General features: G+C 40.2%; 1 protein-coding gene across 4 annotated transcripts in view; it reads right to left on the bottom strand.

The window, feature by feature from the left end:
- Window positions 1–16,810, bottom strand: part of SPPL3 (signal peptide peptidase like 3) — a 68,743-nt gene that overhangs the window by 18,555 nt on the left and 33,378 nt on the right. For 3 of the 4 annotated variants that reach the window (XM_083874147.1, XM_083874146.1, XM_083874144.1), the window contains exons 2-3: window positions 5,768–5,845; window positions 163–257 (exon numbers count right to left, since the gene is read on the bottom strand). In XM_083874147.1, coding sequence (XP_083730273.1) covers window positions 163–247 — 85 coding nt within the window. In that variant the 5' untranslated portion in view covers window positions 248–257; window positions 5,768–5,845. The remainder of the gene's footprint in view (window positions 1–162; window positions 258–5,767; window positions 5,846–16,810) is intronic. The other variant, XM_083874145.1, reaches the window with a different exon arrangement.

Genomic DNA, 16,810 nt, shown 5'->3' with positions numbered 1-16,810 from the left:
GGCATGACCCAGACATGGAGAGCAGTGTCAGAGCTCAGTGAGGTGGGGAGTGCCCAGACACAGCCTGGGGACAGGTGAATCGGCAAGGCAGCAGCTCACACACAGCTGAAGCAGGAGGTGCAGCACTGAGGTGAAGCAAAAAGGGTAAGGAGTAAAGCTGACCCTTACTGTTATTGGTGCTGTTGCCATTAAAAGACCCAGCAGTGCTGCTGTTGTCCTTCTCTTTGTCTTGGTTCTCAAAGTCCATGTTCAGAGACCTGCAGGGAACAAAGCAAATGTGACAGGTGAGTTCTAAACTCCTGGTTAGGCTCATTCCCACTGCCACAGCACCCTCCCCCTGGAAAAGCCCTGTAATGCTGGTTATTAGAAGCAACACCAGACAGAGTGGGAAATTAAAATAACTGAAGTGCTCAGCTCTTAATGAGGCCCCACATCCCAGATTGTGACAGTGAGATCAGTCACCACAGTGTCTACACTGGGGAGTGTTGAAGATCTGTGCTGCTGTTTGTTGTTACCTGATTTCTGGGAAGTGTAGAACATGATGGAAGCACAATAAACATTTCAATTCTCTTGTGAATTTGAACTCTTTCCAAGCTCTCATTTTTGTTCCTTTTCATTGAAATTTCACTATCAGGTTTCATTTTTAAGACAATAGTATTTCCTTCCTCGCAATGTTGTAATGAATGACCTGAACTAACTTTTAAGTATTTGCTTAATGTAAGGTCTTACTTCACTGAAAAAAAATTCAGCAAAGCCTAGAAAATAACCAGACATGCACACAGAACAGATGACTAGAGGAAGCTCTAAATAAATAGTACAAATTGATGCACTTTTATTAATCCACAGAGGCTGACAACACTCCCCTGAGTACCCAGCTCAGCTGTTACTGATTAATTGTTTCATGTTGATATAAACCCTTTAAAAAGTTCCAATTTAGCACAAAAGTTCCAATTTAGTATTCTACCCCTTTTGCCACAGTCCTTCATTTTGATACAACTTCCAAATTATATTCTGATACATTTGGCATAACTTTCTGAAAAGGGGAAATTTCACTTACGGTCTGCTTTGACCAGTAATAATTTCTATTGTTAAATTCAACGTGCAGCAATCAAGTTTACCATGACACTTTCTCATTCTGATCCATGTGTGGTATCCACAATTTAGCCGCATATTGATTTATTCAAACAAGCTACAGAGAACCACCAGAAGCACTGTGCATCTCCTCTTGTACAGCTCCTGTCTTCAGCTTACAGCAGCATCCAAGTATTTCAATAAAACCTCCAGGTCAACAGGCATTAAACTTTTCAAGTTTAGCTTAACTGAGTTACACAAAGTAAACAAATTTTATTCCTTTATCAGACCAGTAACAAATGCACCACCAACTTCTAAACCATTCTAGAGGTGTCACAGATATTTTATTGCAGTGCACTGATCATCAGCTGCAATGCACAGGTGAGCAAGTCTGTGCTGCAGTCCCAGAACTTGGAATTACACACAATCAGGTCTATAGGATCAAAATACATGTGGTGTATTAAAGACAGAGGGGTTGAGCAGCTTCACTCCATAAAACAAAACCAATAAAAAGGCTCTTCCAGCACAGAACTGGTTTGTTTCCTTTGCTTCTATTAAGCAAGTGCTCCCCAACAGAGTTATGAGACTAAAACAGCTTTTGGTCTCAGGCAAAACACGAGGAGGCTTCCACCTCAGACCCACAGTGCTTCTACACAGATCATGGATCATCAGCTAAAGAGTTATGGAAAATACAAAGAGGCCATGGAGAACACTAAAACTCTAACAAATTAATCTGTTGTTCTTTGCTTGTTCTTCTAAAGATCTCTCTGCTCTGCCCTTTGTTTGGAGGGCCTCCATCCTTCACTCACACTCCCTTTTCCCCATTATGCATTGTAACTTTGTAATTTTCCTCTCAAGCTATAAAAATCTAGGAGGAGGCTGACAGTCCTCTAGGACTTGGTCCAAGATTCAGGAAAACAAGATAATTCTTTTCTCAGTGCAGTCTTTTGTTCCCCTCTGAATTAGCACAGTTTAGCAAGAACCTCACACCATCATTCTCCCTTTGGCATCAGGCAACTCATAACTTAAGGGATTGCTATCAGCAGAGAAAACTGGAAATAAAACCTATTAGATATACTGCTCATAAACAACCTCAGCCCCTCTCCTTTCACTGCCATAGTGTCAGCAATTATTATTACCTATAAATATCCCTGCCTCCAAAGTAAGCATAAACTAGGAAATTACTTTCACTTAACAACACAGCTGCTCTTCCAAGCCAACCTCTGAATAATCTCCAACTGTTTTATGATTTGGCTCTTCCCTCTGCTACAAATTATCACTAACATAATAAAAAAAATGAAAAGTGATCACTAAAACACCTTTCAAGAACATTCAAAATCATACTGTAAAACAAGATAAACTCAAAACGACTGGGCTGTAGAGAACTGGCCAGCTGGGAAACATTTGCTGTTTTGTTCAAGTTTCTCCTGGGCTCCCAAAGGGAATGTTGAGTCAGCATCTCCCCTGGGGCACTGAACTGCTCCATTGTTTCCTCTGTGGGTCCTCAGAGCTCCAGCTGGTTGCATTTCCAGCGCAGGGTTTCAAAGCAGGAGTCACCCTCCCACAGGGAGCCCCTTGGGAGGGTTACACTGAGGCCAGAGGAATGAGTAAGCTGCTGGCAGGGCACTGCCTGCAAAGTTCAGATTCAACCATGGATCACTCCACTGCAGAAATGCCTCAGGAAAATCCTGCACGAGATGTTCTTATAAACAATGGAGAAAACAGGAGTGCAAGGATCTATCTATAGACAGATGAAATTTATTGAGAAGTTCCTTCTGGCTTTACCAGTAAGAACAGTCACCCATCTGAGAGCTCTGGGAGCAGGGGAATGCCAGGCTGGAAAGCCAACCCTCAGCACACCAGGTTCACATGGCTCTGGGTTCACAGTGTGAGCTACTTTCTACTCACACTCACATTTTGGATACCCAAAGCCCCAGGGGACAGAAGGCCCCAGGGTCATCCCACATTTCTTGGTTTGGCTCAAAAGCAGGTATTGGAACAGGTAGATTCTGGGTTAAACCTGGCTTTACATAAGCTGAGAGCCCATGTCTGGGGATGTGATAGGATAGAGAAAGATTTAGCTGCTACCTGCAAAGTAACCCCAACATTTAAGTCACAGAGAAGCATTTGGACAAGAACAGGTGGCTGTCCTGCCCTTGGAGACAACCTGTTCCAAGCTGAGCTGACCTCTTTAAAAATCCACAACTCACACATCAACTGCATGCTCCAGTTTACAGCTCGTAATGGTTTAAAGGATTAGACTTGCCCCTTTGGCAGCCAATAATAAAAGTATGTCAAGCTCAAGGGCTGAGAGCAGTCAGAATGCACATGAGAGAGTTCACAAGGGCTGGGAGCTAAAACTCCTGACCCGGCCCAAATGTGGGCAGGAAATGCTCGTTCATGCACGGTCAGAGAAGGGGAACTCTGTCATTGCACTTTGTTCTGCTTCTGGGCTTTACCCACGATTTATCAGACATTCTTCTGAGCATACTGGAGGTTTGAGATTCTTTCATTTGTTTTGGACAAATGCTACTTCTATTAATAAGGACAGTGGACCGAGGCTTTCCTTTGTTCCCCTTAGGTTAGATCCACCACACGAGGATTTTATCCTAGTAACTCACCCACCCAATTCTTTCTGATCCTATTACTGCACTTCTGTTTCAGCCATTTGCCAGGAGCACTACAATAACTCTACCTCCTTCTTTTCAGTTGAAAATCAGAAACCAAAGCCACCTTCTGCAACACAAAGGTTAAATAAGGAGTGCTATTATTATCTTTTTGTCTTACAACAGCTCTGCAGGAGACCAGCCCTCAACTCCAGATGAACACACCACTGCTGACAGATGAGAATGAGCAGCCTAAGCTGTAACTTTTATCTTTCCAGCACATCAGTTTTCTAAGAAAATTCATCTACTTTGCCAGAAGTTTTCATTTCACTACTTTAAGAATTTCCAGATTAATATCATTTTGTAACTTAATACCCCATTTCAATTTCTTAAATAACTTACTGTATTTCAGACCACTTTGTTAACACCACTGCAGAATTTTCTGTAAAAAACTGCTTTTGACCTCGCTCACTGATCAAAAACAATCAGAGTTCATCCAAGCCACCAGCACAACTGTGGGTTTCAGGTCAGACACTTTCTAAAGAAACCACATATAGAATTTTTAGGAAAGTAATTTTAAAACTCTGGGACCCTATTTTGGTCTGTAACTCACTTCAGGATACACACGAAGGCAAAAGACTAAAAGAGGACCTTTCCTCAATGGATTTGTGTCCATCACCATCCCACTACTCCATCCAGTGAGTCACATTGCTCTGGAGTTAGCAGTCCTTGTTAGGTGAGTAGTTTTAAATGTAAACTATAGGACAAAGTGCTAAGAGTATCTGTAGGTATCAATAGGAATAGGATGGCAAACAGCAGGGGAAAATTTTGAAGGGCAAGGAGCTCCAAGAAAGACAAGCAATTTAAGTTCACACACTCCTGCTGTTTTATACTGCACTACATTTTCATAATTGAATTCTAATAAACGCTATGGCTTCTTGCAGCCAGATGCACAGTTCCTTTTTACACTATTTCATAAATTCAAATAGTTAAAAATTTAATTAGTCCCTCAACTATATGCTAATCTGACTAAAAACTTGAAGAAAAAAAAAAATACAAGCTCTGATTACTTTTTTATTCCGATCATCTCTAGATTGTTTTCCCAAAGCCTTCTATTTTAATTTCACCAGCAGTGCTGTTACCTAACACTTGCTAACAACAACAGACAGCTCTTGCAAAAAAATTGGCTCTTTCATTACATGCCTTTATTAACTTACAGTAGTGATATAAAACCTCTTATCCTAAAACAGCTGCAGCTGACATCATACGGATGAGCACAGCTATCATCTATTTCAGGAATACTCACAGCAGTTCAGAAACTCTGTAGTGAGTATAAGGTCTTTTATCACAGAGCTGTGAAATGAAGCAATGTTCTTCATGAAGCAGAAATAAAAACATGCTGTATTTAAGTTTAAAAGAAAACCACTTCCATATTGTGGTTATATTGTTTTAATACGTCAGTATGAGCCTCATTCCTTAGGTGCCACTACAGTAAAACAAACTGTATAATACAGCATGCAAGTCTAAAAGGATAAGTGTGTTTGCTCTACATTATACTCAAGTCTCCTAAAATGAGGCAAATTTGATTTTTGAAGACTCAAACTCATCCTGCAGCAGTTCTTAGCAGTGTTTCCCACTTCTCTGTGAGGCTGTTACTGACACTGGAGCAGTGGGACCCGGGGTTGCTGTTCTAAGGACAGGTTTGAAATCACAGGAAAACATTCTCAATCCACCACCACTGGCTAATGCACAGAAAATTCTGCCATTGAGAACATTACCTTCCATCTGTCTCAACAATCCTTTTTTACTCTCTAAAATATGATTTTAGGGAGTTGTCCTCAAGGACTGACTTTTAAGTTATCTTATATGTGCTTGTACCATGACAAACAATTACATTTTTCAGAAACCCCAGCTCGCTATTATTTCTTCCTTTTCCATTTCCTTCTCAGAAGCAAATAATTTTTTTTATGTTGCCTATGTCTGACAAAGATACAATGAAACAAAAAGGCATAAACTGTATTCAGTCACTTGCAATATTTTTACTTGAAAAACAAAACCTCTGTAGAACCTTAAAAAAAAAAATTTCTTACCTGAAACTGCCATAGACGATGAGGAGAATGGAAATCAGGAAGGTGGACACTTGACTGGAATCCACAAGGGAATATGCCCTGGAAATAGGAAAAAGAAGGCAGGTTTGTCATTGTGAGTGTCCATTTCTCCAGTGTCATTTGCTAATTCTTTTTCTTATTTTAATACAAATAAAAAACTGGATGACAAATCATAGCTGCTCCCTCTGAAGTTCTTGTCTCACCTAGAACACAAAACCTGTAGCTTGTGAAGTAACTTATTAAATTCAAGGCTGCACCATGAAAAATCGGTACAACCACCAAAGGACAATTCAGAAACCTTGTGGTAATTTATTCTGAACTCATCAGATTTAGTTTTTTTCATCAAACTCATTAAAATTGCTTCAATTGCAGCTACTGCAAACCTGGATGTCAATAACAGTAACCTGTTTTCCATAACATTTCTTACATCTTCAAAGTGACAGTATGGCAGTTAAGGCTCACTTAGCTGGGGAAAAAGCCCCAAAGAAAATAAACCCCCCAAAAACCAAAGCCCAAACCTGACAACAAGCTGCAACATGCATTTTTCAAACCACACACAGTCACTTCCCTATTCCATCCTGCAGATCACTCAGAGCAGGATTACTGATGGACATTTCAGCAGGAAGCTTAAGCCCAGCTTTACCTGATTGATTTCCTAACGTAACACACTGTGTTTAAAGCATGGAAATATGAACATTAACACAGCAGAGGCCACTGTGCTGGCAGGGGCACAGGGGGCAAGGAGAGGCTCTGGGAGTCACTCTGCAACTCCCAAAAGGTTTTCCATGACTTGTGCTAAAGTAATGGAAAAGAACAAGAATAATACTCGATGTTAATTGCATTAGTCTTATCCTACAAAAGACATAACTGAATATTTCTGAAACCAACCAAAAAGCCTAATTTCAGCAAGGCTATGGATATGGAACAAAGTTAATTGAATTACATGATTGTTCCAAATTAAGTATCACTGAGCAAATAAAAACTGAAGATACGAGACAGTTAAAGAAACACTCATCCTGTTCCCAATTCAAAAGCAATTTAGAGATAATTACCAAACCACTAGACACACAATTTAAAATACTTTCTTTTAATATATAAACACAAATGTGAATCTTCTACTACAGAAATTCAATATTAAACATCACCGACAAACAGACTGCCTCTTTTAGATGAAATTATATACTTGTGCAATAAGCTTTTAAGAAATTAGAAACTACTTTGGTTAATTACCATGAAAAATTTCCACATTATCTCCACACTAAAAGTGAAAAACAGGTATCTGATTTGCTCATAATTTTGGCCAACACATAAAGAAAATCTTGAGCTTTAAGTATCTGATTTTTTTTGTACATATGACCTTTAGTTACCAGGCTATGGAACAGAGGCCTAAAAAGCATCCATGAAGATCAATACAGTGAATTACAAATACATAGAATGTATTATCTCAGCACTTACATCCAGTGCACATATAAATGTTCAGGTTATACACAATTTGGTTCACAGCACATTATTTTCATGCCTTGGTTACAGCTAAACTCCCACCAAAGGAAACAGCCTGAGGACAATCACTCAGGTTTCTGTGATGTTTGTAACTCTGATTTCAGAGAGGAGCATTCCCTCATCCAGCCTTGAGCAAAGGGAAAGGAAAGCTTTGTATTGTTTGGATTTGAGAATAAATAGTGGAACTCGTCTGTTAAAAGAACACTCAGAAAAGTCCACATCTATGAGAAAAACAAAATTAATGGAATTTCAGAATGGATTAAACATGGCCAGGATTATGAACTGAATTTTATTAACTTATGTTCATAAAATTTTATCTTCACAAATTGGCAAATACTTTTGAGATGAGCAATGTTTTCTACATAATTCTTCACTTAGTGACAACACTGGAGGCTATGATAATTAAAATGCCATTTTGTCATAATTTTAAACATTATTCAAAACAATGCTGTAAATGTTAGAAAGATTCATGAAACAGATAAAACAGAGATGATACATGGACCATGGATCAGCCCTATGCATAATCCATAACTTTTGTATTAAAACTGAGAGCTCTGGTTTGATGAAAGAAACTGAAGAAAGGTAAACCCATATTAAACACTCATCCAGCACATCCCAGCCCTGCAGTGGTGCTCAGGACAGCAACTGCTGATTCTGTGCAAGGCACAAATGAGAACTGAAGTCCTTCCATTCTGCACAAGAGAAGTGCAACAGAATAATTAGAAACTTGTCACAGACCAGTGATGTTCCCTGACACTCCCCACAGAGATCTTGTAACGGGACAACCTAAAAGTTGCTACCAGGATAATGGTCTGGGGAAATTCATATTCACTGATATTCCAGCAAACAGGGCCAGGGAGATACAGTCACACTTTCCTTCTTCCTGAGGCAGATGGAAAAAGAACAAGGCAAAACACAGAGTGTGACAGGCCGAACCAAGAGAGCAGCTTGGGCATGTCCAGATTCCATCCAAAGTTTCCAACACAAGTAACCCACAACCAAACTTGAAGAATAATTTTACAATGCCAGGGTGAATCTCACTGTAATAAAACCTCCCATCTTTTAAACATTAAATTTCCCTACAACATTGCACAAGACCTGAAACCAGAACTGCTTCCTAAAATCCTAACCACTGACTGGATGGACAGTTGGTTAAGAGACTAAAAATCCTTGATCCCAAATAAATCCTTCCTAACACATTAATCTGGGTTAGAGGTAACAAGCAAATGGCTGTCACATGAAAGAATCAAAAATTAAGACTACTTCCAAATTTTTAGCATTATTGAAAATGACAGTGTCTTGCAAACCAATGTGTAATTTTAACTGAAATTTAAATAACCTTCTACAAGCCCAGCAGATTCCACATGCACATAATAGGATTCTCCTACAGGCATATTTCAAGCATGCAAGTTCATATATTCTCACAGCCAAACAGCATCAGTGCCATGTTCTTCTCAAATGGCATCAGCCAAAACCAGAATCCACACCAAAGACAGTTTTCAGAAGGTGCGGTCACATTTAACCAGCCTTCCATTGTACATATAAAAATGAAACCAGCTTCCTTCTAACAAGGTATTTCTGTAAAACTGTTCAATCTTGGAATAAGTGATGGAAACTTATGTACAGAAAATGGCTGTAACAAGCTTGTGCACAGTTGTCCTTTGACTTAAATACTGATTTTAGATGTCATTCTCAGTAGTTACAACATGACAATCTACAAAGAAAATATTATTCTTCATCCTCAGTCTGAAAATTAATACTGGATAAGGCCATGCTAAAGGCTCCTTTGAAGACTGACTTCAGTAGTTCACCTGTGTGCCATGTTATAAGAAGTCCCAACTCATTTCCAAACTCTAGCACATGTACAGAACACTCCTCAAAATACAAAGACAACACTGGTTTTCCCAAGGAAGTACATTTTTCAGGATTCTTGCAATACCACACCTGAAATTCAACATCCATGTAAGGAAGCTGGTGTAAGAATTATTATTAATAAAGCTATCAGATTCTTACTTAGTTAAGTAACAAGTAACTAATTATTACACCCCAGTGCTTAACAAAACCAAGCACACCAGTGCCTTAGGACTGTTTTCTCATCCAGCTACTGAGAGGTGACTCCTCAATTGCCTCCTCTGCAACCTGAGATCTCACTCTGAACCTGCATCTTTACATGACTGAGATGAATTTTCACAAATTCTCTGCCATTAGGCATCTATTTCTGGCAACTTCATGGGCAAGTGCTCCTAACACAGAGGCTGCTGAGGCCCGCCAAGGCGGAGACACAGCAAGCACTGTTCCATAACATATTCTGTGTGACCGCCCTCCGGGCTCACAGTGGGAGCATTGTCCCCACAACAATCCCAGCAGCGAGCTCTCCAGCCTGGCACAGGCTGCTCCATGGACCTTTACCTACAGAACAATTCCAGGGATGCCCAGACACTGTGACACACCAGCACTCCCAAACAGTAACCATGCTAAATGCTCCACACCACTGAGAGCTGGCGTTCCAGGCAGCACTCTCCCCTCTTCTGGGAAAACATGAATAACTCCTGTATTCCCAAGGGAACAGAGATCCACTTCATTCCCAGCTAGGGAAGATGGGAACCAGCTAAGGAAAGTTGCCACAACAACAGCAATGGTGATACACTGGAGACACTTGTAGCTCTTCTGTCTGAATCAGCAGCTGCAGGTCAAGCTCTTCTCCTCCAGGTCCAAGCTCACCTGTCTCTGTGGACATTCACCCTATAGAGTCTCTGCCATCTGCCCACTGTTCTCCTATTGTGTTCTCCTTTTGGGGTTTTTTCTTGCGCATTTCCACTCAAGAAAATCGCCCAGTCAATACAGGCACTGGTTTTCTTGCTTCAGCTCTTCCTTATCACCAAAAGATAAGCAGTTTCTGGGTAACAGTCCTTCCAACCTGCAGAAGGAACTCTTGGGCAAAGTCTGGTGATTCATTTTGCCCTCTGTGGTGAGCAGTAAGAATCTGCAACTTGCTTTGTTCAATGAAGACCCAAAGTAGGAACCAAAGGTGTCTCCAGATAACAGAGCAGAGCATTACCCTTTGCAGAGCCTACCTGTCATGGGCAAGCTGAAATGACCACATGCCAACAAAGCTATTACAAAAGCAACTTCTCAGCTTTTCCAATCATCTGTTCTTCATCTCATCTCTGCAAAACCAGACTGAGGAACCTGCCTGCCTGAATAATAATGAAGAACAAACAGGAAAGTTTCTCAAGTGATTCAGACTCCTGATCTGGTCCATCTCTGGACATAAAATCAAAAAGAAAAGACTTTTCAGTGGCAGCATTAGCTTAAGTACCCCAAAATTACTGCTCAAGGTATCAGGGAAGTTTTATGTATTTGGAATAAAAAACCCTTTCTGTTTGCACAAGATGCCTACTAAATGTACGATCATAAAAATTCAGCCCATCGATGTTTCAGTAGCAAATATCACTCCTGACTTCCAGGTACAAGAGAAATTACTGTGAAGAATTCTGCCAAGGGGGAAATGAGAAGCCTGTGCCCTGAAGTTTCCATAGCAATGCACACTAAAGGCCTTGGACATGCATCATTCTCATACAAAAGCTGCTGTAACAGCAGCAAGACAAACCTTCCCTGCATATGTACTGTACCTACACAAGAATGCAAACAACAGAGCAACAAATAAATCACAATGACTTGGAAAGTGCAGCAGATGAACTAAGTTCACTAAAGCTCACATGAAGAGAAATTGCATTTCATCACGGATTTTTCTTTATCGGTGATCAAAACATCCAAGAGTTCACAAGATGAAGGAAAACAAGACTATAAAAGGATGGTGAGCACACTATACAGGCTGGAGTACGGACGGATTAAAATAGAAGAGCTTTTGCTGTGTCCAATGGGACCGAATCTGCAACTTACAGACATCACAGAATCACAAATTCACACTGGGAATGTAATTTAATTCACTGATCTTATTCTGGGGAGAGACAGTCATGACAGGTGTTTATCTCATCTGTTGTTTAAAATACTAACTGGTGAAATTAAGGGACTTCCTTGACATGTAATATAAATCTTTCTGACTGTAATTTTAGTCCACAATTTCTCTCCTATACAAAAGTCCTTTTCAAAACTTACGGAGAGCTTTTCATACTGGTCACATCTTGGGTAAAATGGATCCATACATGAATCCACTCACATATTTCAGTTTCTGAAAGATGTGGCTGCTTGGGAAGTGACCACACAAAACTTCAAATATTCTTCAGCCCACATTAAATCCATGACTATTTACCCAATCAATGTGGTACTCTTCACCTGCATTTCAAATACCACCCTTATAATCAAATGTCCACTGTCTCTTCACAAGTTAAGAGACAATAATCCATGCCCAACAAAAATGCATCCCAATTCTCTTTGAAAGACAATTCCTCATAGGTACCAGCATTGAAAGAGTGACAACAGAGCACCTCCCTCTCCCTCCCTGCTCATCATTCATTTTCAGACCTTGCTGAGGGCACACGCTCAGTGTGAGGGTCCAATCTCAGCTGATGGGCAACTCTTTCAAAGGGAAATAGAAAAAAAACCCCAACAAAATATAAAAAAACCCACCAAACCAAATGCGAACAATCAACTTCTGCTGGAAATCTGGTGTTCAATGTCAAGGATGGAGAAAGTTTCCACTCCCCTCCCTCCAAGGGTTTCATATATTTCAAGGCTTTTTTAGTATGTTTATCCCATCAGTGATTGTCTTAGCAACGGAAAAACAGTCAAGAAATAGCAGTTGGTAAACTCAAGGCAAGTTGAAGAGTATTTCTGCACTTCCTCTGCCCCACACCAGGTTTTTTGAGCTATTAACTCCACACAGAAAACAACATTCACCTTCACACTGCTGCACTGACCCAACGCCTGTGGCTTTTTTGGATCATACAAAAATGTGCCACTCATGAGGGAAACATTTTCCTGAATCTGTTTTGTAAGATTTTAAAGTATTCTACTATTTTATTCCTCAAAAAGAGTGTGTGGTAACTCAGGGATTAGGATAGTTTATTGCTAAGAGCAATTCACTTCTGATGCTCCAGTAGCTGGCATTTGAGAGCTGCCACTGTAGAATTATTTATTAAGAGCACAAATCAAACTCAAGGACTCCAGAGCACAGTCCTAGGGCACATGAAAGAAGAGCACTACCATGGATGTGAAGATCAATTACAGTTAATTGCACAAATACTCATTTTGGCTGGGGAGTGGACTCACTCCATAGGTAAAACCAATAGTACTTTTTTCCTTCACTGGATTCCAGGTCAAGGGTATGACTAAAAAGCCTCTTTCAGCTGCCTTCTGTGTGTAAGATATATACATTTTTAAGAGCCTCCATTAGGCTTGCTGCCAAACCAAAGTTAAATCTGAGTGTAACAGTTAAAGGTATAATTTTAACCATGAAGTCATGGCACCCACAGCTGTAAACATATCTCAACACTATTCCATTCTTTAGTGTGATTCATAGGAAAAGCAGGCAAATTGCCATGGCTTCACTTACGTTAAAGGAATAGCTTTGTTTTCTAAAGTGAGTTTACAATTTCATCCCATTGTCACATGCAGATAAGGTATGTTAAGTATGAGCAATTCATGGAAATATGGGTTATGTCAGAAAATAAACTTAAAACAAGTCTAAAGTGAAATACAACCAAAAAAAAAAAAAAAAGAAAAAGAAAAAAGAGAAAAGAGTAATATGAAATGTCCTGCTAAAATCAGACTTTCCTACACAGACCCTGTTAGGGCTCAGGCAGGCATTTCAACCTGTAACCGAAGAACAATTCTGCTGTTTACCAGGCAGAGGTCTCAGAACAACATTTGCACACTATTAAATACCATACATATATATATATATATATATATATTTCTACCCATACAATTTTAAATCCCAATTACCTCTTCTATCCTTTCCAGAAGGATGTTTTCCTAAATTATCTCTGCAAAACCAAATTCTAAGCTCCCAGCTAAATTGCTAAGAGCAAACACTCCTCTGAGCTCACTTTGAGAGGAAATTGAAGTATCCAGTAAGGCACTGAGAGACACAGTCTTGGAAAAAAAAAAGGTATTTTCTGTTAAAAACATTCTCCGAGCTACTCCTTTGGCTCACCCGACTGTTTGCCAACAGAACAAAGAATTACATGTTTCACAGTGTTTAGGAATTACAGCCACGGGAAGATTTCCAGATTTCACCTTCAGCTTGGAGCGTTTCCTTGCAGGAATGGGAGCACAATTTCCAGTCCCTGCATGGAAGCACAACAATACCGCACTGGTTCAAAGGAGCATTACTCCTAATCAACACAGGATAGTGCCCACATACCTCCAAAGTATTTTCAGTTCCTGATGTCCCCAGAGCTTCAGTGGAACCACAGTAAACAGGATATTTGGGAGCAAAATTTGCAATCAGTGGTTAATGGAGAAAAATTAACCAGCACAGCTTCAAATAAGTTGTACTGGACAAATACATCTGAGTATGAAGTAGCCTGAACCAAAATAAATATCCAAAAATCATACTGATTGTCTTGACACTGTTGTCACAGAAAACACTGCCTTTTTTATTTCACACTGGAATGGGAGCCTGGATACATAATTTTTATCTCTTACCTAAACACACACACAGAGTAGTTTTTTGATGTTCCTTGTGTTATTGAGGAGGATTGGTTGATTGATTTAGATTGGGTCAAGAGTTTTGCTCTAAACTTGACAAATGAAAAAAGATCTGGGAACCATCCCTCCTTTCTTTCTCAAAGAAAGAAAAAATGAACAGTCACAAAAAGCAGGGAATGCTTTTGTTGCCAAATATGTGACCACCAGCCAAGGAATCCTCTCCAGGAGCAAGATTTTGAAATTGTATCACCAGGTTTTTGAAAACGTGAAAAGAATATCTATACAAATGATGTCTGCAATAAGGGACCTCCACTGAAGAAAGAGTATCATTTCCATAAGTTAAACTGAACAAGAATATGTGGAAAAACACATTTGATATCAAGACACAGAGCTTGTTAGTACCAAATGTTTTACTTGATTTTGTATTTTAATTGTGTCATGTTTGTTTTAATTGAGCTGTATCAGATCAGGCAACTTCTAGAACACTGGCATCCTACTGCAGACCAGCCCCAGCAAACTGCTGAGCCAAGGCACAGCCCTGGTTCCATTTCCTAAAACTATTGTTACTTTTATCCCTTCCTGACAATTAAATCTGAAGGACTCCAGCTTATTATAGGATTTCCCCATGTTGGTTTGAAAATCGAAAGTTTGAAGCAAGAAAAGCCTAACAAGGCTCCACTGCAAATTGTACCCACTTCAGTTTGCTCACCTCCGACTTCAGTGGCATTAAGAGTTTTGCCAACAAAACTTGCTTTTTCAAATACTTGTCCCCAACAATTAGCTTGTGTTTTGATACTAAAACTTATTCATGGACAGGAGAAGAAGAAAGAAGTGGAGAAATTGTTGCAGCCCCATTTTTGTGAGTTTTCATTCAGGCCAGTGGCTGCACAATCAGCAGGTGTGATGCAAAGAGGAAAGGAGTCAAGATGTGGCCATGGACAAGGTGGGACTAAAATCCTTTTGGGAACAGCTTACAGTGAGATCTCACTAAGCACATTGTAATACACACACCTGTAATCCAAGCTTTGCTGGAGCTGATGTAAATTAAACAAAACTACCCTTCCTATCTTCCTGTAACCAACCTTCCAGGCAGAAGTAAGCACTGCTTTAATTAAGTAATTTTCAAAACAGACCACAAGCACTGTAGTTGCTGCAATACATGATAACATTTTCATATATTTTGTGCTCTTCCAGTCCTCTCAGATTTGTTTTTCACTAGTAAACTGCAGACAACTTTGCCCCACCACAGTACAACACCTCGAGGCACTGACCATTCACTAACAATAAACCCCAGCAGCAACAACAAATGGGGAATTCAGTGAGGTACAAGAAGTGGCCATACTGCATTTGCAAGGGCCAAACTATCAGTTTGTTTAAAAGATGCTAGAGGATGAGGAAAAAAAAAATCCATTTGCTGAACTAATTAAAGAAACTGTATTGTCTTTAACTCTCTTCATAGTTTATTGCTTTACAAAAGACTTCGGTTTACTGCAGAGGGTAGATTCAAATTTTGCTGTAGTGCCACAAAAATTGCTGAACAAAAGTATGAATACAATGTTTCTGTGGAAGAATTAAAACCAGCAAATATTAGAACAAGATGTAAAATATAACTACGACAGTGCACATAAATATATGTATGAGACATCTGACAAAGCAAGAGAGTTGCAGCTCAGCCACAAGGAAGAACTGACCACACAGGGAGACTTTCCTCATGTAGAAAACTGCTTCCACCTTCCACAAATAATCAAGAGGAGGACTGGAACGAGGGAGAAGTGAGGAGGTCAAATCAAGATCTGTTATGCACAATCCTCTCTTGCCAGAGCCACAAGTATATTTCTTTATGCAAATTTTCAGATTCCAACAGACCAGTGAACTCTGCAAAGGTCAGTCCAATATTTAGCCTGCCCCAAAGACTTGCTGAAACAGCTCTTCTATCTAAATTACCACTTTCAACTGTATGATTTTTCAAAAAATAGCCCTTTTTACATCAGGAAAGAGCAAATCAAGGGTGTGGTTACTGTAATTCAAGTCTACAAAGTAGCACTATGCAAGCTGTCTACAGTTTTATGCTGGACAACCTCATCATGATCCAAGTAACATCGTGCTTCAGAAAGGGCCATTTGGAAATGTCAGTGGTTACCCTTGGCACAGGAAGGTTTTCTGCAATTTTGATGGCTAAGACCTCTTTGGGTTACAAAGGTATCAATTTATATCCCAGTCATATATGCAGCCTGGAGTTTTCAATCACTTGGTGGTACAGCTCTGCATTACACAGAAGGCTGCTCAGTGCTGGCTTTCATTTTATCGCACTTACTCTAATTACAGGAAAAAACTGAAAACTTCCCCAGAACCTTCACCCTAGGCTCCCATCTGTTTTGATCTCTGTAAGTCTTTTTACACTTAACAGGAAAGTTCATTAGAATGACAATAATCCTATAAAACAGGAGGATGCTCCTGACTTCCAGTTTACAGTAAAACAGATTTGCCTTGAAGAGCGAGTCCCAGGCTCCCCCATAGAAGAATCCCCCAGCCCCTGACAAAGCCCCATCCGAGGGGCACAGAGATGTCAGTGACCCAGCAGCTGCTGCTGCCAGCCCAGCTCGGGCTCAGCTCTCCCACCCGGGCCCAGGGGGGCCCTGACCCGTCGGGGCAGGGTCAGAGGCATCCCAAGGCCAAAGCTGACAAGCCATTTCTGCCATGACTCAACGCTGTTAATGCAGCTGCCACACCACAAGTTCTATATTCAGCCAACAGAGCTCACAGGACCCTAAGCCACGAGCTGATAAAATGTAGGAGTTTCTGTAATTTGGAGTTAAATATTTATCCCAGTCCTCACTGCTGCTCCATCTGGATCTGGAAGACAGTGGTGAACAAATATCTCATCTCTGCCTCACAACTACAAGATTCATA

This window comes from Zosterops lateralis (assembly GCF_965231275.1).
Source record: "Zosterops lateralis genome assembly, chromosome: 17".
Taxonomy (NCBI): domain Eukaryota; kingdom Metazoa; phylum Chordata; class Aves; order Passeriformes; family Zosteropidae; genus Zosterops; species Zosterops lateralis.
Note: the sequence above shows the minus strand (reverse complement) of the source record. Positions and strands in the feature narration are given on the sequence as shown.